Source organism: Phascolarctos cinereus, unplaced genomic scaffold, assembly GCF_003287225.1.
Source record: "Phascolarctos cinereus isolate Bilbo 61053 unplaced genomic scaffold, phaCin_HiC Scaffold_4;HRSCAF=312, whole genome shotgun sequence".
Classification (NCBI taxonomy): Eukaryota; Metazoa; Chordata; class Mammalia; order Diprotodontia; family Phascolarctidae; genus Phascolarctos; species Phascolarctos cinereus.
Genome location: NW_027555847.1, coordinates 143647788 through 143673731, shown reverse-complemented (window position 1 = coordinate 143673731; position 25944 = coordinate 143647788). Strand labels below are relative to the sequence as shown.

Below are 25944 nucleotides of genomic sequence, written 5' to 3'. Positions count from 1 at the left end.
AAAAGAAATGTCACATATTGTCGTTTCCTTTCCACTTCCACTACAACCACCACACTCATACCTAAACTATTATAACAAGCCTCCTAATTCATCTTCCTGACTCTAGTCTATCTCAAATGCATTCCATACTACACACCGCCATCAGATTGATCTCAGAAGGTGCTCTAATTATGTCATTCCCCTGCTCAGATATCGTCAGTATCTCCTGTTGCCTAAAAATAAAGTCTAGTTCCCTAGCCTGGCATTCCAGGCCGTCCACAGTTTGGCCCCAACCAACCTTCCCATCTTTCTCCCTCCTCACTTTTATACAAGTACCCATCATTCCTTCTAGACTAATCTACCAGTATCCTAACAATACCTCATGTTTCCCTGTCATTATGCTTTTACTCACATGTCCTCCTAAGCTTCTCCACATGTCACCTCTCCAAATACTTTTAAGAGAGCTCAAATGTTATCTTCTCGCTAAAGCCTATCCTGAAACACCATAGCCCACAGTTATTTCTACATCTTGGAAGTCCTAAAATGTTTAATCGTATTTGACATGTGATATGTAATGCTTTGTGAGCTTTTTTGTATTATTTTCTTTAACTTAATTTGACTTTCATATTGTCTTTAATGGCCTCTGCCAATATATTTCCTTTCTGAGGGTTAGCTCACTAAGTTTGAAAAGGCTCATTACCAAGGGTCTGGAGTCTTAATGATGAACAGTTTAGACAAATGAAAAATACTACCACGGTCCCCAAAGAAAACCAATTTTTCAAAAGTCAGATTTGAAATGGCCCGGGTTCCTGTGTGGCCCTCTTCTACATCTTCAGAGACATTAGCAGAGTTGGGGAAAGGGACAGAGGATGCTAAGATTCATAGTTTCTATGCCATCTGCACATTTTAAATTACCTACTGGTATTCTAAATGTGAGATCTGTATCCAGTGACGTCAATCTTAACATTCTTGCTATAAAAATTATCAGAGGACAAAATAGCTAAATGCAAAGAAGCTTTGCAAGTTCTCCTTGGATGGAAAAGAGAAAAGGGATTGAGAGGATAAACCTACTCCAAAGGAAACAAGAAACATCCTCTCAAAGGATGTTTCTCAAAGGACATTAAGACTGTTGAACCACAGTGCTCATGATAAATATATGCAAAGGACTGGTATGAAAATTACTGTATCTCCTCTCACATGCCAACATCTGTCGCAGAGGCTCAGGTAGGGAGATTCTCCAAAGAACTCAGTAAGACCTTCCAAATTAAATCAATGTGTACTTTGATTCCCAGTAGCTTTAATACAAAGGTAAGCATGGGGAACGTGACAAAAAATATATTAGGAAATTTGTTTCTGGACAAGAAATGAGGGAAGTAAATTGTTGGTAGAAACAAAGACATTCCATGCCTATGTATTAGGAATACTTTCTTTGAGAAAAGTATTCTCAAAGGTAGGGGAGGGGAGGGTTGTGCTGGACATAGAGAGCATCATGTAACATTATAAAAATGAAATTAATTACATTTTGGTAGACAGGAAGTGGCTTGTTGATGTGGAAGTCATAGTCAGCTGACTATGTACTGTTAGATGGTTGTCTTGTTACAGGAAAGATCAAAACAAACACAAAGTTAGAAGTTAACATGAAAATGATGTGTTATGCAATCAAAACAGCTCCAACCTAACCTACCTGGATAGGCTGTTCATGCCTAAAACATAGGAAGAGGATATAGGATCAGACATTGGCACAAATTATCACCATTCCCTAAATATAAATTAATTGGCATGAAAGGAACAAAAAAGCCTAGAAATCACCTCAAAAGGCAAATGCTTAATCTTGCTAAGCAGAGAGATATGGCAGCCAAAGATAATACTGGGAATAAATTCATTTATAAAACCATATGAAGAATAGCAGATTATGAGCAGTATCTTCTCATGAAACATTAAATGGTGGAAAGAAAATCAAGTTTAAAAGAGCTTGGCAAGAGACTCAACTAAGAAAAGTCATCCTGAGGTGCAGCTAGGTGGCACAATGGATAGAGCTCCAGCCTTGGAGTCAGGAGGACCTGAGTTCAAATCCAGTCTCAGACACATGACACTTACTAGCTGTGTGACCCTGGGCAAGTCACTTAACCCTGACTGCCTCACCAAAACAGCAAAAAAAAAAAAAAAAGTCATCCTGAGAAAAGCAAAGTCTATCAAAGCCGGTCATCGTACAATGTTTCAACGTTCTCCTCACTTCTGCTCACTTCATTCAGCATCAATTCATGTAAGTCTTTCCAGGTTTTTCTGAAATCTGCCTGCTCATCATTTCTTATGGAACAATGGTATGAATGTAATATTCATATACCACAATTTGTTCAACCATTTCCCCAGTTGTTGGGCATCCCCTCAATTTCCAGATCTTGGCCACCACAAAAAGAGTTGCTATAAATATTTTTGTGCATGTGGGTCCTTTTCCCTTTTTTATGATCTCTTTAGGATACACACCTAGTAGTGCTATTGCTGAATCAAAGGGGTATAACGCAGTTTGGTTGCCCTTTGGGAATAGTTCCAAATTGCTCTCCAGAATGGTTGGATCAGTTCACAACTCCACCCACAATGCATTAGTGTTCCAATTTTTGCTCATCTTCTCCAGCATTTACCATTTTCCTGTTTTGTCATATTAGCTAATCTGATAGGTGTGAAGTGGTACCTCAGAGTTGTTTTAATTTGCATTTCTCTAATCAATAGTGATTTGGGACATTTTTTTTCTTATGTCTATAGATAGCTTTGATTTCTTCATCTGAAAACTGCGTGTTCATATCCTTTGACCATTTGTCAATTGGGGAATGACTTACATTCTTATAAATTTGACTTAGTTTTCTATATATTTTGGAAATGAGGCCTTTATCAGAGAAGCTGGCTGCCCAGCTTTCTGCTTCCCTTCTAATCTTGCTTGCGTTGGCTTTGTTTGTGCAAAACCTTCTCAATTTAATGTAATCAAAATTATCCATTTTGCATTTCATAATGTTCTCTGTCTCTTGTTTAGTCATAAATTCTTCCCTTTTCCATAGATCTGACAGGTAAACCATTCCTTGCTTTCCTAATTTGCTTATGGTGCCAACCTTCATGTCTAAATCACATATCCATTTTGACCTTATCTTGGTATATGGTGTAAGATGTTGGTCTGTGCTTAGTTTCTGCCATACTATTTTCCAGTTTTCCCAGCAGTTTTTGTCAAATAGTGAGTTCTTATCCCAGAAGCTGGAGTCTTTGAGTTTATCAAACAATAGATCACTACAGTCATTGACTACCGTGTCTTATATACCTAACCTGTTCCACTGATCCACCACTCTGTTTCTTAGCCAGCACCAAATAGTTTTGAAGATTGTTGTTTATTAATACAATTTTAGATCTGGTACAGTTTGACTACCTTCCCTTGCATTTCTTTTCATTAATTCCTTTGATATTCTTGAGCTTTTGTTCTTCCAGATGAATTTTGTTATTATTTTTTCTAGCTCTATAAAATAATTTTTGGTAGTTTAATTGGTATGACCTTGAATACGTGAATTAATTTAGGTAGAATTGCCATTTTTATTATATTAGTTTGACCTACACCTGAGCAACTGATATTTTTCCAGTTATTTAGATATGACTTCATTTGTGTGAAAAGTGTTTTGTAATTGTCTTCATATAGTTACTGGGTTTGCCTTGGCAGGTAGACTCCCAAATATTTTATATTATCTACAGTTATTTTAATTCCATCTTACATTTTACAGACATGATTTGAACTCTAGTTTCTTGATTCCAAGTCCAGAGCTCTATGTACCTGCTACCTGCTGCTCTTGGGAAGGACCTTATATGGGTTACTTGATTCTGAGCATTCAGTGCTTCTCATTTTTCTCTTCCTTTTCCATGACACATTCTTCTGCCTGCTCACCTCCTGACAACACATTAGGATTCCCCTCTGCCTCAGCAGATTCTTTTTCATTTTTACTTTGAAGCCCTTCTCTTTGTTTTAAGGAACACTTCATTCTCTCTGATAACCTGGAGAGTAGAGTCCCAAGAGTCCATTTATCTTATCTGCTAGCAGGTAAATCAGTCTACACTTTGAGCATAGATAACAGTCCCTTGAGAGCACCTACATGGACAGAGCACTGGGGTTGGAAACAGGAAGACTCTTCATAAGTTCAAATCTGACCTCACACACTTCTAGCTGTGTGACCCAGCCACGTCACTTAACCCTGTTTGTCTCAATTCTTTATTTGTAAAATGAGCTGAGAATGAAATGACAAACCATTCCAGTTTGTTTGCCAAGAAAATCCCAAATGGGATCATGAAGAAAAAAAAAAAACATTGTGGGCTTTCTAAACATCACTGTAAAAATTCATCCTTCTTTTCATACATGCTAGAAGTAAAATCCTCATTTTTTGGTCATTCTTTACAGTACATCTTGTGGCCAGCTCCAAGCATGTTCCTTGACTATTTTCATACTTAGAACTCTCCCCCTCCTCATTTCTGCCTCGTGGCTTTCTTCAAGTCTCAGCCAAAGTCCCACCTTTAAGATGACTTTTCTAGTCCTCCTTAATCTTAGTGCCTTCATTTCCAATTTATCCTGTATATGTCTTATTTGTACATTGTTTTTTACATACTATCTCTCCTATTAGCCTGGGAGCATCTTAAGGGTAGAGACTGTTTTTTGTCTTTCTTTGTATCCTCAGTGCCTGGCACTTGATAAATGCTCTCTGACCGACCAACTGATTAGAGAATTGCTATGACAGATTTTACTCAGTAGACAATAGGGAGCCAATATAAGTCATATAAGTAAATCTAGGCATAAGGAAGATTATTCTGGTAGCAACAAAAGGGATGGATTGAAGTGGGGAAAGAAGGGAAACAGTTAAGCCCTGCTTAGAAGGCATCTACAAAAATCAAGGCAAGAGATAATGAGAACCCGTACTAAAGTCTGTGGTTGTAGAAATAGGGAGGAGATTAATACAGATTCAAGAGATGTCCCAAAGACATATATACCACAGGATAGTGTATATTGCTTAGATGTGAATAGTGAGGGAAAGGGAGAATCAAATACAACTCCAAGGTTTTGAACATGAGAGATTAAGTAAATATTGATACTACAGACAGCATTCTAAAGTCAAAAGGAGGAGTAGGTTTAGGGAGAAAGATAAGAAAGTCACTTTTCTAACACATTGAGTTTGAGTTGCTAGTGAGATATGCAGCTTGAAATTTCTTGTGATTGAAGATAAGTTTCAAGAGCTAAGAAGAGGCTGGAGACAGAGATTTAGGAATCTCCTGAATAGAGGTAGTTGAAGTCATGACTGGAAATGACATGGCAAGGGAGGAAGTATAAAGATAGAAAAAAGAGCAGAGGGCCAAGGCTAGAGCCTTAGGGAAACATCCACCAAAAGCGTTTCAGCAAAAGGGTAGACAACAGCTTAGGAGTGTGTGCTGTCTCTAAAATCAAGCGAGGTGTAAGCATACAGATGGAGAGGTGGTCAACAGCTGTCAAATGTTTCAGAAAGGTCAAAAGCACTGAGAAAAGTGTTCATTTGTCAACGTGGTGACTAGCAAGGTATTGGTGACCTTTAAGAGAGCAGTTTGTTAAAGGGGGAGATGAGAAGAGAGACTCCAAGGAGGTGAGGTGGTAGGAAGGAAGGAGTAGCATCAGTACATGACAGCTTTTTAAAGAAATTTAGTGGTGAAGTAGAGAGAAACAGGAGAGTAGCTGGATGGAGGTGCAGTGATTAAAGGAAAGATTTGTTTAGGGCTTGGAGAGAGCTGAGCATTTCATAGGAAGATGGAAGAATGAGAGATTGAAGATGCACAAGAGAGAGAAACATAGAGAATAAGATCAAAGGTCTAAGTAGATTGGCCTTAGTGAGAAGTAGGGATGCCTCTTCTTCTGTGAAAGAAAGGATGACAGAGTGGGTGATGCTAAGAAGTCATGAATATCAGACACTTGACACTTACTAGCTGTGTGACCCTGGGCAAGTCACTTAAGCCTGATCGCCTCACCAAAAAAAAAAAAAAGTTATGAATGGAAGAGTCAGCTCAAATTCGGATTCTGCAGGAGGCCTTTCCTGGTCCTCCAAGCTACTACTGCCTTCCCCTTGAGATTAACTTCCATGCACTGTTTACGTATTGTGTATATGCTTAGCTCTTTACACATCGTCTCCCCCATTAGAATGTATGCTCTCTGAGAACAGGGACTAAGTTTTTGCTTTTTTTTTTTTTAATCCCCAGTTGTGCCCAACTCTTAAGAAATGCTTATTGACTTGACTTGAGATAACTTTAACCTTCTCAATGATGTAGGAAGCCCTTGGCATAGAGGGCAAGGTTACATTTTTTCCCCAGTACAACAGGAACAAATCTTTTTATTCTTTAAGGATAGAAGCTGCATGGCTTTGGAGTCAGGAAGACCTGAGTTCAAATCTGGTCTCAGACATGTAACACTTACTAGCTGTGTGACCCTGAGCAAGTCACTTAACCCCAATTGCCTCACCAAAAAGCAAAAAAAAAAAAAAAAAGAATAGAAGCTGCATCAGAAAAACCTGGAAAGATTTATATGAACTGATACAGAATGAAGTGAGCAGAACCAGGAGAATATTATACACAGTAACAGCCACAATGTTCGATGACTAACTTTGATAGACTTATCCCTTCTCAGCAATGCAAGGATCCAAAACAACTCCAAAGGACTCCTGATGGAAGATGCTGTCCACATCCAGAAAAAGAACTACGGAGTCTGAGTGCAGATCGAAGCATATTATTTGCACTCTCTCTCTCTTTTTTTTTGTTTGTTTCTTCTTTCTCATGGTTTCTCTCATTAGTTCTAATTCTTCTTTACAACATGACTAAGGTGAAAATAGGCTCAATATGAATGTATATGTAGAGCCTATATCAAATTGCAAGCCATCTTGGGATGCGGGGTGGGGAGAAATGGGGAGAAAATTTGGAACTCAAAATCTTATGGAAGTGAAAGTTGAAAACTAAAAATAAATAAATTTTAAAAATAAAAGAATAGAAACTACATAACTTTTGCAATGAATAAAAAAAAATGGCATACATAATTTAGGGCATTTGGTTAACCATATAAATAACCCGTCTTTAATGACTACCTCAGACAAATGAGGGCTTGAAGAGAGAGAAAAAGGTTTGGATCAGTCCCTGGGGAGAATAAAACAGGGATTCAATAATGGTTAGGTAGAAGGACTGTTGAGTAGCCAAGCAGGCCCTGCTAAGCAATTGGTAGCATGTAAAATCAGCTTCACTTCCAGTGATCAATGAATACATACGTAACTCAGTGCTTTGTAACTTGAAAGCTATGACTCAATTTGAGCTAGCTAGGGAATACTAAGACTATCCGACTACTTTGGGATGCCCTGGACATTCGGTCTTGTTACTAAAAGCATTGGCTTTGATTCTAGAAAACGTGAAGAAGAAAGCAAGAGGAAAGAAGGAGAACACCAAAAAGAAACACTGAGCCACGTGAAAAGCCGAGCGCAAGCACAGCAGCTTCCAGAGAAGCGAACCCCAGCCACCAGGCCTCCACAGCCGCCCAGCAAACCCACAACTATTCCTGGCAAACAACCATTCTCCATCAGTGCCTCTCCAAGCCGAATGGGAAAAAACAGAGGGTCTCCAGGAGTGTCCCCGGACATGGCATACAGAAAAGAGCAGTTTCCTTCTACAGAAAAGCAGGGAGAAAATCACCGGAGACAAAAAGGTACGTTCTAACTCACACTAATGAAACAGTAGATATCAGAAATACATCTCTAAAGTTGTAAAGGAAATAAGAAGTTATCTGATTCAACCATCTCATTTTACAGATAAAGAAACTGAGGCCAGAGGAGGTTAAGTGACTTACTCAGGGTCACAGAGGTAGAAATTGTCAAAGAAAGGATTTGAGCCCAGCTTCTTTGTTTCTTTCCACTAAACCATACTGCCTGGAAGCTGGATTGATCTCTCTTTTAGCTAACATGGTACTGACAAGGTTTTCTCTATGGGTTTCTTTTACTTTTCCTTAATATCACAGTCATGTCTATTTCACTCCTTCTCCCTATTCCCTTTAATAAAAATGCATAGATAAGCAAAGCCAGCTATGAGGTTAATTCAGTTAATCACACCTGCAGCTACAACCTGACTATTTGGACCAGATTTCCATAACCCAAGAACCACCACTTTCTTGGATATTGCTTACCCCAGCAGTAACCAAGTGGGAAACAAATACCTCTAATGCCAAGTTTCCAAACCTCAATAAAAAGTAATGATTGCCAAAAGCTAACAAGCTTTGCCCAAAATATTCTATTACATAGCCACAGATTTCACCTTCTCAGGTCAGACAATGTTAACATTGGATGAGACCTTAAAGATCCTAGAATCATAAATGTAGAGCTAGAAAGGACCTTAGTCCAAACCCACCCCATTTCACAGATGAGAAAATCTAAGCTTGAGTGGAAAAGTGTGTTGGTCAAGATCTCACAGGAAGCAGCAGAGCTGGGATCTGAAACCAGGTCACCCGACTCCCGTTCCAGTACCCTACAATGCCTCACAGTCCTCATCGGCATAACAACTTTTGTCTGAAGTTTCCTTGTCTTTTATGGTTGTTGAGTCTTATATTCTTCTACACAGGGTTCACCATCCCCATTTTAAATATGAGGAAGCTGAGGCACTGTAGGAGAGCAAAGAATTTGCCCAAGATAACACAGTGAGACTAAGACAAAGCTAGAACTATGACCTGGATCATCAGATGCCTGACTTGGTGCTCTTTCCATTGAAACTATCAATGATGAGGGCAACCCAATGAAAGGATGTAGGATCTCAATGGCTAGAAAGGGAAGGAGCATAGGATTTTAGAACTGGAAAGGACTGTAAAAGAGGAACATTGGAAAATGTAGTTAGGACCAGTGCTGTTTTTGTGGAATGATGAAAGTGTTATCGGCTGCAAGATTTTTCAAATCTATTTACGTTTCTGAACTCTAAGCTTCATTATTTCATGTGATTGAGCCATGACCTAACCCGGGGGTGAGGAAACCTGAGGCCTCAAGGTCACATATGGCCCCCTAGGTCCTCAAGTGCAGCCCTTTGTCTGAATCCAAACTTCACAGAACAAATCCTTTTATTAAGGGGATTTGTTCTGTAAAACTTGGACTCAGTCAAAAGGCTGCACCCAAAGACCTAGAAGGCCACATCTGGCCTTGAGGCTGCCACCCCTGTGGGCCTAACCCTTGTTTTAACAAAGACAAAGTACCTGCCAGAGAACAGTCTTTAGAAGCTCAACATAAGAAGCATTATTGCCTCTCTGTCCATCCCCCATCATTATTACTATCATCAGCATCACTGTGATGCTGGAGAACAAGGGTTTCCCAACCTTGGGGTAGGCATGCCTCCAGCAGGTAAGGGAAGCATGTCAAGAGGACATGGGGAATATTTGGTAAAAATACTACATTATTCTATTGAAATATTCTAAAAGTAGTAGGGTCAGTGAAAAATATTGAGGATTAGAGAGAGAACAGCGAGAAGGTAATATGGAGTAGGAAAAGAAGTGTTATGCATCTGAAATATTTGAGAGAGACGATTAAAGGAATAATTGCTACTGACCAAAACCCAAGGAATGAGGTTACATATGAAACCCTTTTTGTATTAAGAGAATTAAAAAAAAAATCAGTGGCAACAGTCCAATGAAAAACAAGCTAAATTATCTCCACAATAACTGGAAACTCTGAATTGATTTCCAGTCGATGAAGTTACAAAATTTGGGGGAAGTATATCCTATTCTTAGATGTGCTCACAAGGCGTTCTTTCCATCTATAACAACAAGATGAATTAGAATTCTCAATCTGTTCTTGATCAAATCCAAAGCAACAGATTGGATCTGCTACTATTTCAAAAACTATACCACGACTACTACAAATAATAAGAGCTAATGTTTGTATAGCATTTACTATGTACCGGGCATCATGGTGAGCATTTTATATCTCATATAACCCTAGGTTAGTGCTATTTTTATCCCCATTTTACAGTTGAGGAAACTGAAGCAAACAAGGGTTAAGTGGCTTGCCCAGAGTCACACAGCTAGTAAGTATCTGGGGCCAGATTTTAACTCAGGTCTTCCCGGATCCAGGCCCCCATGCCCTATCCACTGTATTTCCTAGCTGCTCTTAACAATAAACTTTGGGTTAATAATAAACAGACTCTCTGGTCCTAAAAAATGTGGTTATGTACCAATGAAGGTTTTCTTTATGAAACTTTAATCTATTTAATTTCATATTAAATATTATTATTAAATTGATTTTTATTAATTTCTCACATAGGGTAAACTCCAGAATTTATTTCTTTTCATATTGAATAGAGTGTAAAGGAAGGTTTGCTGAAAGGCAAGGGGATACAGTGAACATAAAAGGTTGGGACTTCTGCTATAGAGTATTTTCTGGACCAATTGTATGAAAAATAAAGTGTTGGGGCAGCTAGGTGGCACAATGGATAGAGCTCCGGCCTTGGAGTCAAAAGGACCTGAGTTCAAATCCAGCCTCAGACATTTGACACTAGCTGTGTGACCCTGGGCAAGTCACTTAACCCCAATTGCCTCACCAAAAAAAAAAGAAAGAAAAATAAAGTGTCAAAATAAGCTGTTCCTTGTAATTTTAGTGCTGATAAATATCTGCTTTTCCTGTCTCCTTTAAGAACCAACCAGAGAGCATTCCAAAGGCAAAGTTCCTTCTGTCCACTTTGGCACCAGTGAAAGGGATAATGAACGCAAACCTCAGGTGGCCATTTCTAAGTCAGAAGGTGAGAAAAGTGGAGAATTGCCATCCCTCAGAGGAAGGGGTGTCCCAAGGCATGCCTCTTCTAGTAAAGCAAGTGGAGCTGGAGAGGAGTTAGAAGATCAGAGGCGGACAGTGGCTTGTAGTGGCGAGCCCTTGGACAGAGCAGCAGCAATACGCTTGCCGGATTCTAACTGCCCAGTTGGAAACTTGAGACAACGCAAGCACCATGAAACAGGTTCAAGGACCAAAGTGCACTCGATGAAAAGACGAAGTAAAGAGCTAAAAGGGGAGAGGTGCTCTCCAGCTGGTTCTAGCAGACCTGGAAGCGCCAAAGTGGAACCCACCCACCCAGGGAACGAGGCTTCATGTAATCGGGGACAAAGAAGCAAAGGGGCAGATAACGAGGTCGTAGCAAGAGTCTGCTGTGGGCTACCAAGTAAAACAGGATTGACAAGACCTGGGCCCAATAACGTAGGGACGTACCCCACACCTGGTGACAGGCTGAGCTTGGTGAAGACAAAAACAGCAAATGCAGGTGATCATTTGTCCTCCCCAGTGGGGCAGAATTTGAATATTGAACTTCTCCCATTGGAGAGCCGGCTGATGATCATTGAAAAAGAAAGAACAAGGAAAGAGTTGTTCCGGAAAAAGAACCATGCTGCTGCTGTGATTCAGAGGGCATGGAGAAGGTAAGGTGATTCTTGATAAAATGATTTTTTTAACAGTTCTTTGGGAACATATAAACTTGATATCTTAAATGCACTAATTAGCTTTTTCCCTACAGCATTACCAAGTTACAACAGGGGGACGTATTTTCTATCCAGTAACAGTGTGCCATATTGTTTGACCTAGCCCTTAGTCACTGAACGGATGTGGCCTCAGACATCCTGGGACCTGGGAAAGACCTTAATTTAGAAAGGCCAAGGTCATGCACTGCATCCTGGGGCATTGCCAGTCATCTTGACTTTTTGTCCTACCACTGGAATTCGATGTCTCTGGAATAGAAAGTGAGGCTGATGACTTTGCCCAGCTCTGCCTCGTTTAAATCCAATTTATACACAAGTCAAGACGTCACCCTTATAATGGCACTGGTCTTCTTCAAGAAGGAAGGACAAAAAGCAGCAACCATATTGCTCAGTAAGGGTGTACCATATATGGACCCTTTTTTGCCTGGGGGAATCAGGAAGTGAGTTGTCATTCACGATGCTGGACGTATCACTACTGTCAACCATTCACATTAGATTTGGGGCAGCTATGATATGCTGCAGTGGCAAGAGGACCAAACTTGGAGTCAGAAGACCCAGTGTCTTTTCTACCACTTATTAGCTGTATGACTTTGACCTAATCATTTCAGTTTTCTGTGGCTCAATTTCTCCACCTGTAATGTTAGTATAATGACAATTCAATTCCATAAACATTTATCAGGTGCCTACTATGTATGAGATAGTGTGCTAAGTGCAGGGGATACAAATAAGAAAAAGGTGGTCTCTGGGGCAACTAGGTGGCGCAGTGAATAGAGCATAGGCCCTGGATTCAGGAGGACCTGAGTTCAAATCTTGCCTCAGACTAAACAGTTGACACTTACTGGCTGTGTGACCCTGGGCAAGTCACTTAACCCCAATTGCCTAAAAAAAAAAAAGACAGATGTTCACTGACTGAAATGAGGAGAGAGATAATATCTGTTCTTTACCATTCAAAGGGGTAGGTTCTGACGAGTTCTATCTGTAAGTTTCCATTATCCACTAACTGGCACACAATGTCTTCTAAGAACACTGGGTCCATAGTATCACCTAGAGGAGTAATTCAACAGGATTCCTGTAAGCCATCTTATTGCAAACAGTATAACCCTTTGAAAGCCAGTAATGCTGTTGACTGGAGCACAGTCTGAAAACTGCTATAAAACAGCCCTCAGTTTCTGAATGCAGAATCAGAGACTCATGATTGAAAAACTCTGATTATACTTCTTGAACCAGACCTGTGATTTCACTAGTATGGGCCATTCCTGAGGAGGAAATGCATCTACCGATGCAGGTTGCCACCTGATCTAAAACTTAGAATCTTAGAGAGTTGCTCAGTTGCACTTATTGAATTCATATTTGGGGATGGGAAAAAACTTTCATAGCTCTTTCTTCACTATGTTTGTTTCTTCACTATCTTTGTTTGTCTTTTTTTTTCCATCTTAAGACTATGAGAAAAAAGATAATGACATGCTGGGATGGTCTCCAGTTTGATATTATGTACGAGTACCAACCACAGGTAGCTTTTTCTTAATAAGTTGCTATAGAGCTAGGGCAGCTAGGTGGTCCAGTGGATAGAGAGCCAGGCCTGGAGTCAGGAAGACTCATCTTCGAGAGTTCAAATCTGGCCTCAGACACTTTCTAGCTGTGTGACCCTGGGCAAGTCACTTGACCCTGTTTGTCTCAGTTTCCTCATCTGTAAAATGAGCTGGAGGAGGACATGGCAAACCACTCCAGTATCTTTGCCAAGAAAACCCCAAATGGGGTCACAAAGAATTGGACACATCTGAAAAAATGACTCAACAATAACATAGGCCTAGTATCATGGCTGGTATGCAACCAGTACCTGAAGTCAAATTAAGAGCACTGGACTGGAGATCAAGAGATCTGAGTTCAAGTTCTGTAAACTTGGACTCAGTCAAAGGGCCACACTCGAGGACCTGGAGGGCCATACATAGCCTCGAGGCCGCAGCTTCCCCACCCCTGATCTAGACTGTATTTTCTCCTTTATAAATCGTGACTTGCCAAAGTAACCCAGAACACAGTCTTCATACATATCCGGCTTCACAGACTATCACTTCCCTTATCCTAGAGACATTGTTTCTCTGGCCCTTCGCTCCAGGTAGAGTAATTTTTTTCTAAGTTCACTTTATCCCTTTACTAATGCCTGAAATAAAATGTAAGCTTCTTGAAGGTAGGGACTACTTTCTTCACTCTTGTATCCCCAGAGCCTAACACAGTGTTTGGCACAGAGTAAGAGCTTAATAAATGTTTATTTAATTGAAATATTTTATTTCCTGTCCTTCACTCAAATCTCTTATCATTCTTCTTCCAGTAAGTTTTGCCCATTAGTAAACATTTTATAAATATTTCTTAAATTAGTAAGTTGATGTTGAATTAATCTTACCTTTGTCTCAATGAAAATGTTGCTGTGGAGGAGGGAGGGGAAGAAATTTTAAAACTCAAAAGCTTATGGAAGTGATTGTTGAAAACTGAAAATAAATTAATTAATTTTTAAAAAAATGTTGCTGTTTAAAAAAAAAACCTTTTACATATAGAATGCACTTGATAAAAAGCTTTTAATTATAGTGAAGAAAGACAAATCTCCCAACCTCCAAATACATGTTATATCTACAAATTGGTTTGGATTCTTCAGAGCACATTTAGTTGGAGTAGACACTATGCCAACAAAAAACTTAGTTTTTAATATAGTCAGTACTGTATGTTTTGTGTATTCAGACAAAGCTCAGTCAAAATTAGCTGATGATGGTGGAAACACCTGAAATTAAATTTTTTTTAAACAAATACTTTTCATCGACTAAATTATCAGCCACTGTGGCTTCCCAAATTCCTCAGACAACCTTGCATATGAACTGGTTCATGGAATTCAGACCAACCTAGCTCACCTCAAATAAGCACTCTTCTTTTTCTTAGTTACCAGGTACGAAAGAAACTGTCCGAGCTTTGCAGCGCTCGGCGACGGGGTGAAGAAGATGAAGACAAGTGGAGACAAGAGAGGGCTGCCTTTCTCTTCCAGGTTGCCTGGAAGAAACAGGTGAACCCCAAGACCTTGAAGCCAGGCTCATCCTGTAAAACTCCCAAATCTACCAGCAAGAGCAACTCCCTCATCAAACAAAACAAGCAAACTGTCCTCAAACAAATCTATGGTAATTCCCTTTCTCCCACAGTTGAGTATCTGTAACAAGATGGTGAAACACCATCCCCACCCATTATAAAGCGTGAACTAGATGTGACATAGCAACGGGGAAGGCTGTGTAGAAGCATTTTCTGAAATTCTCCCTTGAACAAACACGTTCACACGTTACTTTCAAGGGTTTAGCAATTATCCGAGCATTTCAGACAATGGGATTTTTTTTTTCCTGGGTCATTACTAGTTTCATGAATCCCTTTAGATGCTTTCTGCTATCTAAATACAAAAACCCAGGCCTTGGAAGAAGGGTTCTCCATGGCAAAACATGGAAGTTTAAGGCTCTATAGAAGCATATTATACAGTTATGCCTTCTATATCATGACTTTCCCCACAGCAGTTTTGATATATCACGGGTCAGCGTGAGAAATTAAATGGGAGGGGCAGCTAGGTGGCACAGTAGATAGAGTACCAGCCCTGCAGTCAGGAGGACCTGAGTTCAAATCCGGCCCCAGACACATAATACTTAGTAGCTGTGTGACCCTGGGCAAGTCACTTAACCCCATTGCCTAGCCCCTCCCCCCCAAAAAAAGTTTTTAAAAAAAAGAAATTAAATGGGAATTTGAGGGGAGTTTTGCAGAAGCCACAGACTACATGGGAAGGCCAGCAGATGGCACAGAAAAAAAAAATTTTTAACTCAGAAATACATAAAATATGTGTATAGTATTACATAATATCAACATATTTTATCTTTTAATACCATAATAATTCAGACTTCTTTCTGGTATGAAAGGGAGGACCAAAAAATTTTATGCAGATTTTCCAGATTTAGGGGAGAGGAGATGTGCACTTCTGACTCCCACAATGTTTCTGAAAAACCTTAGCTTAAAAAGGCCAAGGTCTTCCACTGCATGCTGACCATGTCCAGTTGTCTTGATCGATATATGGCCACTGGGCCCAGATGAATCTGGAGGAGAAAGTGAGGCTGGTGACTTTACACAGCCCACCCTCGCTTAAATCCAATTCACTTGCATGTCATGGCATCACCTTCCTAATGTCATGGTCTTCCTCGAGAATGAAGGACAAGGGGCAGCTAGGTGGTGCAGTGCACTGGCCCTGGAGTCAGGAGGACCTGAGTTCAAATGCAACTTCAGACACATAACACTCATTAGCTGTGTGACTCTGGGTAAGTCACTTAACCCCAAATGCTTCTTTAAAAAAAAAAGAGAGAGGGGCAGCTAGGTGGCGCAGTGGAGAGAGCACCAGCCCTGAAGTCAGGAGGACCTGAGCTCAAATCCGGCCTCAGACTAAACACTTGACACTTACTAGCTGTGTGACCCTGGGCAAGTCACTTAACCCCAATTGCCTAAAAAGCAAAAAAAAAAAAAAGAGAGAGAGAGAATGAAGGATAAAAACCACAACAACCCCCACGATGTGGAAGGGATAACTAACTGCTTTTTACAAACATTTTGAGTATTCATATTGCCATATTTGAATACATTATCTTTTTCAGCTTTGCTTAATTCACATATGGGAAATATTTCATAGAATTTATTTAGTATGACTATCCCTCTTTGGGGAAGCTGACTAGCACTCTGTCACGCAGAGGGTATTCCTTAAGTGTTTATTGATGATAATGGATTCTACTGACTAATTAGAGGCACTTTTACTATCTGAAAGATGTAACCAAAATATGATCTGCATAGAATTGATGATTCTGTGAAAAAGAAAAGTGGTGGCTATGTGGCACAGTAGATAGAACACCAGACTTGGAGTCAGGAGGACCTGAGTTTGAAACTTGCCTCAGACACCTACTAAATGGATGACCATGGTCAATCACTTGACCTCTGTTTACGTCAGTTTCCTCATCTGTACAATGGAATTAATATTAGCACCCACTTCCCAGGATTGTTGTGAGGTTAAAATGAGATATTTGTAAAGCTCTATATAAATGCTACCATCATTATTATTAAGAAATAGAATGACAATACCAACCCATATGTGTGTGTGTGTGTGTGTAAGGTTTACCGTCTATGAGATATAGATAGATAGATAGATAGATAGATAGATAGATAGATAGATAGATAGATAGATAGATAGATAGATAGATATCATGCTAAGGTTTACCATCTATGAAGGAGTTGATACAAATCTCCATTTTGCAGATGAGGAAGAAGAGGCTCACAGAGAAGTGACTTGCCCAGGGTCACACAGCTGGAGAATATTGGAAATGGAACTTAAACACATTTTCTGACTTCAAGTCTAGGTGGCAAAACAGACATAGCTCTGGATTTAGAATCAGGAATCCTGCCTCAGATATATACTAGCTAGGTGATCCTGAGCAAGTCACCCTCTTCTTAGCCTCAGTTTCCTCACCTGTAAAATAAGGATATTGGAATTGATGATCTCAAAGGCCCCTTCCTGCTCTAAATCTATAATACTGTGATAAAATGACTTTTTTTCCCCAAATAACTCTTGCCAACAAAACAAAGACATTCTGAAACAAAGCCTCTAGTAGAATCCTAATCACGGTATCCCATTGGTCCATATAATACCACCTCCCCATAAATATACACACAGGATGAACTTTGTGTTTATTCGGGTATCTGTAAGTTAGGACTTTCAATGAGAATTGGGGTTCAAATGGAGCCATATGAGCCTCTTACTGATTGGTTGATAACTGTTGTCTCCTCCTAGGATGCTCTCAGGAAGGGAAAGTACATCATGCCATAAGACCTTCATCAAAGCCTCCTCTCTCTGCAATGCACCTAATTTCAGGTAAGTCAGAGCCCTGTGGACAGGCAGTCACTAGTCATCTGTCTGTCTGTAGGGACTGTTCCATGAGCTCATCTGTTCCTCATTTGCATAACCACCAGGTACTAGAGGAATAAGCATGAGTGAGGATTGCTGGGAATGTGTTAATGATAGTTAATTCTGTGTATACCCTGAGTTTTCAGTTCTTCATTTCCACATTTCAGGTATCTGTGATTTTGATCATCATGGGCACTCCTTTAACCATCACAGATGCAGCCTCTTACCCCTCAGTGAGAGTTAGTCAGTCAAGCACTCACCATGTGCTGGGGATGCAAATACAGATTAAAAACAGACAGTCCCTGCCCTCAAGGAGTGTGCTGTCTAATGGGGGATAACATCTTTGGTTGGTTCATGTGCCTAACCAGCATCCTCATGATGTCAAAAGAAAGCAGGGGAGGCCCCCAATATACTGGGTAGTCTTTGTCAGTGGCTATGGCCAAAAAAAAAAAATCACATGATCCTCATTCCCAAACTTAGCTAGACAAAAAACTATCCTTAGCCCCCACTATAAGTTTGTAGGACTTAATAATTGGAAGAAACCTAAAAATTATATGATGGCCTGGAGGTGTCAAGTGGAGCTGGGGGCAAGCCACTAGCAAAATTCCCCTGGGCCAGAAGCAGATTAAAATGTAATTTAACAAAATGAAAATATAACACAACACTGATAATGTTAATTTGTGGTTTTCTAAGTCAATATGCAGCCTGCAGGGATCCATTTCTACTTAAGGCTAGGCCAGCCTACTCACTATAAAGAAATAAAAGGCCCAGATAGGCTAGATGACTGTCCAGAGGTAAAAAGTAGCAGAGCTAGGATTCAAACCCAGGTCCTTTGACTCCAAATCTGGCACTTCTTATCATGCAGTTCCCCTTGACCATGTTCTAACACAGGCCCCTCTGGGGCTTACATTCCACTGAAATGGCCTTTGAGAATGTTGGATCACCTCTAAGCCATGATATGTTATCAGAGTAGGATTTTAGAAGGTTTTTAATTTTTTAAATGGCTTCTTGATTTCAAGTGTGTATTTTTGTCAACTTTTGAAAAAGCTTTTCATAGAATTATAATTTAGAAATGGGATTATTAGTCATTTTACAAGCAAACTATGGTTCCTAATACTACAGTTAGCATTAGCCTCTAAAGTTAGAGGCAAATTGTTTTCAATTTACTGAGCTACTGGGACAGAAAAAGAAAATGAATTCTTAAAATTTAATTTATAAGGGCACAAAACCGTACCTTTTAGGGGTAAGAGCTAACAAAAGCTTTCATCTAAAGTCTCAAACCTTCTTAGTCATCCCCAGGCTTTAAGCACACTCTAGCCTGGCCCTTTCCCCATCATCAACAGATACAATTATGTGTAATATTTCTGGCTTTCTTTCTCAGGTAGTATACTAAAAATCATAAGATCATAGAGCTAGAAGGGGCATTTGTGATCATATAGCAGATGAAGAAACTGAGGAATAGACAGATCAAATGATTTTCCCAGGGTCACTCAGCTAGTACGTGTATAAGGTAGGATGACAACCCAGGTCTTTCTGAGTCTGTTTAGTGCCCTGATATATTGTATCATGCTACCTCTCAATTTCTAGTTATTTTTATCTTTCTATAAGGAGGCACTATGCAACAGAAAAACACACAGAATTACCCAACATACATACCACAGTCTATATGGTTTTATGACTCGGTACTAATTTCATGACTGTGGAGGCTTCCACCATCAATGCAAGCAGCAAACAAGGCAAGAATCACGGCTGACATGCAGATGTGTACCATGCAAAGAACCTGCCTTGTGCACATACTCCAGTGGGTTTGTGATCTCCTCCGTGCGGATGTTTTCTTCACTGATGTTTTCCCATTCTGTGATTCTTGCCTGTGTTCCATAAGTTTGTCACTAGGGACCCATGCAGTGTACTAGGGGCCTCCCCTGCTTACTCTTGACATCATGAGGATGCTGGTGCCAGCATGTGGGTAGTCCAAAGGTGTAATCTCTTACTCTCACCCCATCTGATTGTAAACTCTTTGAGGGCAGACTGCCTTTGTTTTTATTTGTATTTATATCCCTTGCATTAGCACAATGCCTGGCACATGGTGGTTATGTAATAAATATTCATTGACTGACTCTCACCAGTTGATCAGCCCTTTTTCTTTTTTGGTTAGACCTTTCTTTGGTAACAGCCACCATTTTTCTTTGTAGTAATTTGTTATGTGCTGCAACCTTGCTTACACTCACTCTCCAATGCCCTCTTGCATTACCGTTGAAAATAAATTGTTTTATTCATCAAATTGGTAAAAGTGTACAAAAATGAAAATACTCAACGTTAGGGTTATGAAGAGATATGTATGTGTTGCTGATGGAATTTAGAAGTGGTGGATAGCAAAATGATCATACTCTTAGACCTAACAATTCTGTTGTTGGGAAGATACCATAAAAACATTATTAAGGAACTTTTTAAAAAGTCTTACGTTTGAGAGAGGAGCAGGATAGCACAGTGGATAATCGTTCACATTTATATAGTGCAAAGTATGTGCCAGGCACTGTGCTAAGTGCTTTGCAAATATCATCTCATTTGATCCTCACAAACAACCATGGGATGTAGGTGTTCTTATTATCCCCAATTTACAGCTGAGGAAACGGAAGCACACTGAGATTAAGTGACTTGTCCAGTGTCATACAACTAGTATCTGAGGCTGGATTTTAACTCGGGTCTTCCTGACTCCAGATCCAAGGCTTTATCCACCATGCTCCTACCTGCCCCATAATGTTGGATTTGGAGTCAAGAAGGCCTAGATCCAAATCCTTCCACTGAGCCTTACTAGGTAAGTGACCATAGGCACTCAGGTGACTCCCTAAGACTATAATTTACAGAGAACTCCCTAGGACTTTCTACTAAGTCATCGATGGGTCTATATATTGGTAGGAGTTCTCACACCAATTAAATCATATAACAGAGCTTTCACTAATGACCTATTTTTTATTTTTCTCAATTACATGTAAGAAAACTTTTTACCATTCGTTTTAGAAAATTTTTAAGTTCCAAATTCTTTTTCCCTCCCTCCCCTCCATACCTTGAGAAAGCAAGCAATTTGATACACATCATACTTGTGAAGTCATGTAAAAAATATTTCCATATTCACCATGTTGCAAAAGAAAACAGACCAAAAAAAAAAAAGACCAAGAAAAATAATGTAAAAATATTATTCTTCAATCTGCACTCAGACTCCATCAGTTCTTCCTCTGGAGGTGGACAGCAATTTTCATTTTAAGTTTTTCAGAATAGTGACATAGCTTTAAAAATATTTATATTGCCATTATTTGCAATTAAAAAAAAATCTGAAAGTAACTTAACTTTTTAACTTCATAGAATTGGTACTTAATGTTTGTTGAATTAAAATGAATTGAGAAATGGCTTGATAAAGTGTGGAACAGTAATGTAAGAAAATACCGTAATGCAATTAAGAATGACAAATAGAAGGTATACAAATGTAATGCCCAGGCCCATCACTCCCTTACCCACGGGCCCCCAGAAAGCTACTCTTGGTTCTAGGCACTTTGTAGGTCAGAATCCTTTACAAATCATAGTTGCTGAGCCCCCACTGATCTGTTTACTATTCAGTAAAGGTCATACTTTGCTAAATTTGAACAACTAGTAATGAAAGTAACAGAGCAGCTAGCTAGCACAGTAGATAGAGTACCAGGCTTGAATTAGGAAGACTCATCTTAGAGAGTTCAAATCTGGCCTCAGACACTTACTAGCTCTGGGCAAATCATTTAACCTTGTTTGCCTCAGTTTCCTCATCTGTAAAATGAACTGGAGGAAAAAAATGGCAAACCACTCCAGTATCTTTGCCAAGAAAACACCAAATGGGGTCATGAAGAATTAGACAACTGAAACAATCTAACAACAAACACACACCAATGAAAGTAACAACAGAACATTTCCCTAAAAGCTCTTGAGCCCATTCTCCTACAAATATGAACACTTTCAGTGAGGAATGTAATTATAATTATGTCATCTTCCTGACTCCTAGCCTAGCACTCCACTCTGATACCATGGTGCCTCTACAAACAAAAACCGTAAGAGGAAAATATATTCACAGATACTCTGTTAAGTAGAGACACAGGACAATAAGACACAAAAGGAGGCAAGTGATAAATTGCCATGGTTATTTGTACGTTGACAGTATTCTAAAACTAAGTACATTAAAGAAGGTAGATAAAATAGTTTCAAATGTAAATGTTTTTTATATTTTGTTACCCCCATAAAGCAATAGAAGCTGAATAATTGGAGCGTCTAAGCTATAAAGTTTGAGATTTTTTTCCTTTTCCTGTATATGGTTGTGGCCATCTTGAGTCTTCACAGCAGAAGAGAAGCTGTGTTTAGCTTTCCTGGACAGCGTTAGGAAGCCTTCCCAGTTTGTTTGTTTGTTTGTTTTTAGAATACCCATTTTCATTTATCTAATTAATAAGAGTTCAGAAAACTTTAACTTCATCTTTGAGACAGTGTGTTTTTGTTTGATAAGTTCAGTGCCGTCAGTGGCAAATGCCAGGTCCAGTGAATGCCTCCAACCATAAGTATCTATGGTAACATTCTCCCTACACTAGATTTTCTTATTCTGTGTAAGCAAATCCTATCTTGGAAGGTGACAAGTGACTGCCAGCACTAACATTAATTTAGTTTCATTTTTTAAAAAAGATAAGGGGTGGAGAGAGATGAGTGACGGTCTTCCCCAAGATAGAGAGATCAAGATGGTTTAACTTGATCAGTTATACTTCTATGCTGGTTTCGGGAATCCTTGTCAATCTTCCAGTACAAGACTGGAAACAGGTTATAACCTATTGAAGAGTGTCTATGTAAGAATTTACTTTTGCGGTGTTAATTTGTCATTATGGCATGAAAAGTTTGTTTTTAAATGATAGAACTTCAAAATCCTGGAAAGAAAATTTGGAGAAGGGAGAAGGCATCTGGGCCATCGAGCAACTCATCTCTAACTTATAGTTTTCTAGTCTTAGAGAACTGCCTGATGCACTGAGAGGTTAACTGATTGATTCCTGGACACACAACTTGTACAGGTCAGAAGCAAGACTTGAAGACTATCCATACACTCTACCATGCCTCTCCAAATGCAGCTAGCAAGGATCAGTAAAAATAAAATCTATTTGTGTAGTCATATGTGGTATCAAGAAACTATGATTTAGGTCGCTTAGTCTTATTCCTTATCTTACAACGTTTGTCCAATAACACTTTTTTTAAATAAATAAAAATAATGCTATACATATGTTAAAATATAAGCTGGCAAGTTCTGTTTTTTTTTTCCAGGAAAACAAAAGATTAGGAAAGTATATTAAATTTTACTAAAATAAATAGCATATTGTATGTATGCCAGGTAAATCTCTGGTCATGTATAGTCCTGACAAAGCCCAAAATGGGTTAATGTTATCATTCATTTTTTTTAAGTGGTTATTAATTGAAATAAAAAGAAATGATTTCTTTTCCTATTCCCAACTAAGGCATTAACACAAAATGCATTTTTTTTCATTAAATGCTGATCAGGTTCTTGAACTTTATCAAGATTAGCTAAATTTAAGCATATATATTTAGCATACATATATGTGTATGTATGTATATTCACACACATAAACATGTTTGTTGCTGTTCAGTCATTTCAGTTGTATCTGACTCTTTGTGAGCTTATTTGATATTTTCTTGGCAGAGATACTAGAGTGGTTTGCCATTTCCTTCTCAAGCTCATTTTATAGATGAGGAAATGGAGGCAAACAGTGACTTGCCCAGGGTCACACAGCTAGTTAAGTGTCTGAAGCCAGATTTGAACTCAGGAAGAGTCTTCCAGACTCCAAACCCAGCATTCTATCCACTGTGCCACCTAGCTGCCCATACACTTCTGTAAATTGTATCTAAAAGTGTAACTGATTTATCTGCACCACACATGAACATCAGTCTGATTTTATAACCATAGCACATGCATACCATATGAGCATGTTTGTGTATGCTATGTCTATATCTAGGGATAAAGATACTCAAGTGCAAATAATTTGATAAAGTCATTGATAAAGTGACCCACCTTAATTTAATCAAGTGATTACCTACAATCCTATTTATGTTGCATGTTTAAAATGTTCCTTACTTTTATCGCTATTTCTGGTTTTTAAAGTATACATTCAAGAAAATGCACATAGCAATTATTAGATCCTTTCCTTATCATAATCTCTGAAAATTTATACTCATCATCCTTTCCCCCACCCCCAACTTCAAGAAACCTGGTGTGAAATTTCTAAAGATAGGGCCAGCTAGGTGGCACAGTGGACAGAGCATGGGCCCTGAAGTCAGGAGGACGTGAGTTCAAATCTGGACTTAGACACATAACACTTACCAGCTGTGTGACCCTGGGCAGGTCATTTAACCCCACTGCCTAACCAAAAAAAAAAAAGAAATTTCTAAAGACTGCATTGGTAGCTCTCTTCCAGGGAATAAGAGGATGAGGAACTGGCAAATATAGTAGAAACTGGCATCATATTTCAGGAGACATCCTAACCCTTGTCTTTTCTTTGCCCTGAATGATCTTAGCGATCCCTAAAATGGTTCGTATGCTTCCAGGCCCCCTAAAAGCCTGAGGAAACTTCCAAGGCTCAGTCCTCATCTCTTTTCTAAATACTCCTCCTGGAAGAATCTCACTTTCCTGAACTAAGAACACTTTTCCAGGTAACTCCAGATAATTGACACCTCCTCCTCCTCCCTTTCCCTGATATACAATCACTGAGTACACAGGCTTAAAAATAGCCCATCTAGGTAGGCATCTTCTGCTGTCCGAAAGCAGCCCCATCAGGCTGGGGTAAAGTCAATCACCCTTCTACAACAGTGAAGTTTAGATTATAAAGACTTAGCCTCTGCTTTCCCAGGGTTTTTAATCAATTAAGACTTTTTATCATCAAACCATAGGTCACACCAGTCAGAAAATTTAAGGAAGGCTATCAACCCTAAGGAATTTATTTTTTAACTAAAGCTAATGATATGGAATATCTATTTTGGCTTTTGTTTTAACAGTAAGCAACCTGCAGTATGTACACTTGCTTGAGAATAATGGAAAATCAAAGAACTTCTCTTACAACATGAGACCAGCCACTGAGGTGAAAACAAGAAATCAAAAATCCAGTCACTAAAGAATTGTCTTCACGAGAGATGGGACAGCTAAAACAGTTGGTTCTGTTAGCAAAATTATCAACTTTTACATTTCATCACTTTAAAAAAATCTAGCCATGAAATGGGGCAATGTTTACAGAAGTTCACAACCTACTTCCAAGTAAGTTTTCTTGTTTATGAGGTCTAAGCTGGAATAGTCTTTATTACAGTCTATTTTATAAATGTTCTCACCATCACCTAGTTGTTACTAGGATTGTTAAGCCTATACCATTTCTTGGAAAGACCATGCAGATGATAGTATTTATTCGCAGTCTATGTCAATTTGGGGCTATTTATTAAAATGTCAGGGAAGGATGGTGATTAGCAAAACAAGGAGTAAACTGGATATAGACCATGAAGTACAGACCCTTCATCATTAAAAATGAATACAAGCCATATATTTGAAATGCTCATCTCTAGGCTGCTACCCTATTCCAGTGACCTCATCTCCAGTGTTCACTGGTGAACATTCCCAATAGGGAATGGGTTAAGCAAGAGAAACTGTGTCCTTAACTCATAAGTTGGTGCACGCTTGTTTTCTCTGTCTTGAACCGGGGAGAGGAGAAAAGATGAATCATTCAAATCCGTTCCAAATTTGTACTGGAAATGTTTATCAGTACTGGCTACTCACACAATCCCTCCAATTCTGAACTGTATCCAGTAGTTTTTCCTAGGGGAACTATTTGGTCAGATACAAATGATTGATGAATGAGAGCACAGAATTCTTTTTTGTTTTTTGAGATGACTACTTTTAATTGGGAATTTTCCACAAGAAGGAAAAGGGAAGTGCTAGTGAATTTTACTACTTGTTGCATTTCCCATTGAGTAATTGTGAAACATTAACCACAGTATGAGCTATAAAACATTTTACCAACCACAGATGGCTAGAAGAAAACTCTTCTCTGAATGTATAAATCTCAACAGTCTAGATCATCTAGATTAACTGTGAGACAGCCGGTGTTACAGATAGATGGCTATACAGTGGTAAGACACTCTACCCTAAAGGAATAAGAGAATGTTATGGGACAGAAAAATAATATGAAACCCATTATCAGGGTTTTGTCACAGCAAATGTTTGGAACATATATCTCATTTTAACATCACACATTGAAAAAGAATCACGGTGACTGACTAATGAAGTGGGAAGCTTCATTGTATACTGAAAGAAAAAAAGAACAAATGGACTTGAAATTGTCCTGCTTTTGTTCCTTTCTCTATTATACATAATCAATATCACCCTTTGATAAGATTATTTTTTATAAATACTCAATGATCAAAATATCTACTACTGATTACTGTCATTTGTAACAACAGT

The 25944-nt window shown here is 39.1% G+C and overlaps 1 protein-coding gene across 4 annotated transcripts in view; it reads left to right on the top strand.

The window, feature by feature from the left end:
* Positions 1-25910, top strand: part of INVS (inversin) — a 229991-nt gene extending 204081 nt beyond the window's left edge. For 3 of the 4 annotated variants that reach the window (XM_020995530.2, XM_020995531.2, XM_020995533.2), the window contains 5 exons: positions 7401-7699; positions 10657-11428; positions 14411-14643; positions 17322-17402; positions 24495-25910. In XM_020995530.2, the coding sequence (XP_020851189.1) occupies positions 7401-7699; positions 10657-11428; positions 14411-14643; positions 17322-17402; positions 24495-24610 (1501 nt within the window). In that variant the 3' untranslated portion in view covers positions 24611-25910. The remainder of the gene's footprint in view (positions 1-7400; positions 7700-10656; positions 11429-14410; positions 14644-17321; positions 17403-24494) is intronic. The other variant, XM_020995532.2, reaches the window with a different exon arrangement.
* The last annotated feature ends 34 nt before the right edge of the window (positions 25911-25944 follow it).